Here is a 2,489-nt window from a genome sequence, read left to right as displayed (position 1 = left end):
AACTCCGAAGGAAATCCAAATGGAGCGGATTATAAGGGAAAGGGATGAAGCTTTGGCTAAGGTGGAGCATTTGACCGAAGCAAATAAACGCATCCACAAGTTGCTTTGAGGGGAAAATTGAACGATTAGTCATATTCCATTAGAGTTGTGTTTTTAGAAAAGTTGTATAAGGTTTTCCTTATGTGAAATTTTAGTAGCAATGTACTTTAGCGGATGTATAGGGATTTTCCTTCACAATTTTTTATGTAATTAGTGACGTCTTTCCCTCCCTTTTAATACTTTGATTCTAATGGAATATGAGATGGGCATTTTGATCAATCATCATGTGTTACCCCTTTCATTGTATAATTTCCTATGACAAAATATTGATAAGAAGCCACTTATGTGAGATTTGGCTTATGCAAGGGGTTTGTTATTTCTATTTCGTTATAAGAAAATATAAAATTGAAGGGTTTTAAGTTTTTTTTTTATCTTATTTTTCATCTTTTGTATGCTGATTTGTTTGTTCTTTTGTTTTATTTGTACTAAACAAGGTACCGACAACACGGCTTTAAGACGATCGCCCATCAAGACCGGTTCTGTAGCTGCAAAGATGAACACAGAAGAACAAAATGTCCGTTTTAATGCCTTGGATAATAGAATCACCGACTTGGCAACCCAATTTGCCCAATTTGTGAATGAGATTCGAGCTAGTCTAGTGGCTGCAACCCCCAATAGAGACGTGCTCGTGCCTACTCCTGAAGCTAGCAATGCCAACGTTAGGGAGAACGTTGCTGAAGAGATTCCCCATCAAACACCCGTAGTGGTAGAACTTGACCCCATCTCGGAGGCCATCTCAGCTCGAATGGAGGAGGAGAACAAAAAAAGATTTGCTAAGCTTGAGGAGAAGCTTAAAGCCATACAGGGATATGAAAGTAACATGATCGAGGATCTGTCTCGATACGCCAAAATGGACTTTCTTGAGAAGTTTGAAGTTCCCGATTTCGCTAAGTATGATGGTACCGGCGATCCAAAAGTCCATCTGAAGTACTATTTGAACAAAATGGGGCGCTATGCGTAGAACACCCCATTACTGATTCAAACTTTTCAGGAGAGTCTATATGGCCCGGCCTTGCAATGGTACATTCTGCTGGAACCAGAAAAGATGGAAAAATGGGAGGAATTGGCGGAGGCATTTGTGCCGCAATATAAATACAATACCAAGATTGCATCGACGTGCAAAGTGTTAACGTGCATGGAGAAAATGAGAAATGAGTCATTCGGGTCATTCGCACAAAGGTGGTGCACCTTGGCTGCTCAGGTTCGACCACCACTAGACGATGTTGAAATGGTGAAGCTGTTCCTTAACACCCTTCCTCCAGACTTTTACAACAAAATGATTGGCTTTGACTGTGGAAACTTTACTCGTTTGGTTGCCATCGGAGAGAGAATTGAAGAAGCCATGCATGAAGGTCGGATAACCGAAGGCACAAACAGGAAATTTACTAATAAGGAGAAAGAAGTAGAAGTAGCTTACGTGCAAGCCCTAGCCGAATCAAAACCATTTTCGAATCCTCAAAATCCTTCTACATTAAGAGGGAGGTACCATAATTATGAGCCTAGGAAGTGGACGCCAAGGCAATTCACACCTTTGCCTAGGCCCTTGTCCAAACTGTTGCCCAAGTTACTGTAGAAAGGGTTGGTAGCTAAGGAGATTCCTCGTGACAACCCTCATAAATTCCCAGGGTTCGACCTTACAAAGTCTTACGAGTACCATATGGGTGAGAAAGGCCATGATGTGGATAATTGCCGAGTGCTCCAGAACAAGGTCCAGAGCCTATTGGATAAAGATATCTTGTCATTTAAGGAGACGCAACCCAACATCAAGCAGAATCCTTTACCCGTTCATGTTGGGGATGTCAATATGATTGTGGAAGGAAAGGATAGGAATGTGCAAATGGTTGGGGTTGATGTCCACAAACTATATGAAGATTTGATTTTAACTGGCTATTACAAAAGGAGCGATGAAGATGTCCCAACTCAGAAGAAATTAGAGCGTGTCACCAAGATGATCAACATGGGCATAATCCGAAATGGAAGAGGAGGCCAAGCAAATGAGACGATGACAGCTGTAATTGATTTCTCTCCCAAGAATTCTTGTTGTGAATTTGGGATGGTTGTGGAGAGGTCAGTTGAGGAGGTAAGTGTTGTTGAAATACCAAATGATGTCAACAATGAGGAAGAAGCCTTAGATGCTAAATCCGAGCTAAAGGCTAAAAGAATTGGTAGAAATCGTGAATTTTTTAAGATGGCACTAGAAAAGGGCAAAGTGATAAATACACTAGGCCAACCAAGTGGGAAGTATGACTATCTCGTCAAATACTCACCTTCAAGTTTTTTCATGGATCCTAAAGAAACCGTCCTTGATGGGTGGGGAGGCATAGATGACTTAGCTGAGCTCAAAGAAGAAACCATCGCCATGATGACACTAGTAATCATTGATTTATCTA

The 2,489-nt window shown here is 41.2% G+C and overlaps 1 protein-coding gene across 1 annotated transcript; it reads left to right on the top strand.

Annotated features, from left to right (window-relative positions):
• The first annotated feature begins 592 nt into the window (after nucleotides 1-592).
• LOC120287477 lies at nucleotides 593-1,672 on the top strand. The gene is made up of 2 exons (XM_039300285.1): nucleotides 593-1,015; nucleotides 1,091-1,672. Exons 1-2 carry the CDS (start codon nucleotides 593-595, stop codon nucleotides 1,670-1,672), a joined length of 1,005 nt encoding a protein of 334 aa, XP_039156219.1.
• Nucleotides 1,673-2,489: the final 817 nt, after the last annotated feature.

Source organism: Eucalyptus grandis, chromosome 8, assembly GCF_016545825.1.
Source record: "Eucalyptus grandis isolate ANBG69807.140 chromosome 8, ASM1654582v1, whole genome shotgun sequence".
In the NCBI taxonomy this organism is placed as follows: Eukaryota; Viridiplantae; Streptophyta; class Magnoliopsida; order Myrtales; family Myrtaceae; genus Eucalyptus; species Eucalyptus grandis.
This window is presented reverse-complemented; position numbering and strand designations above follow the sequence as displayed.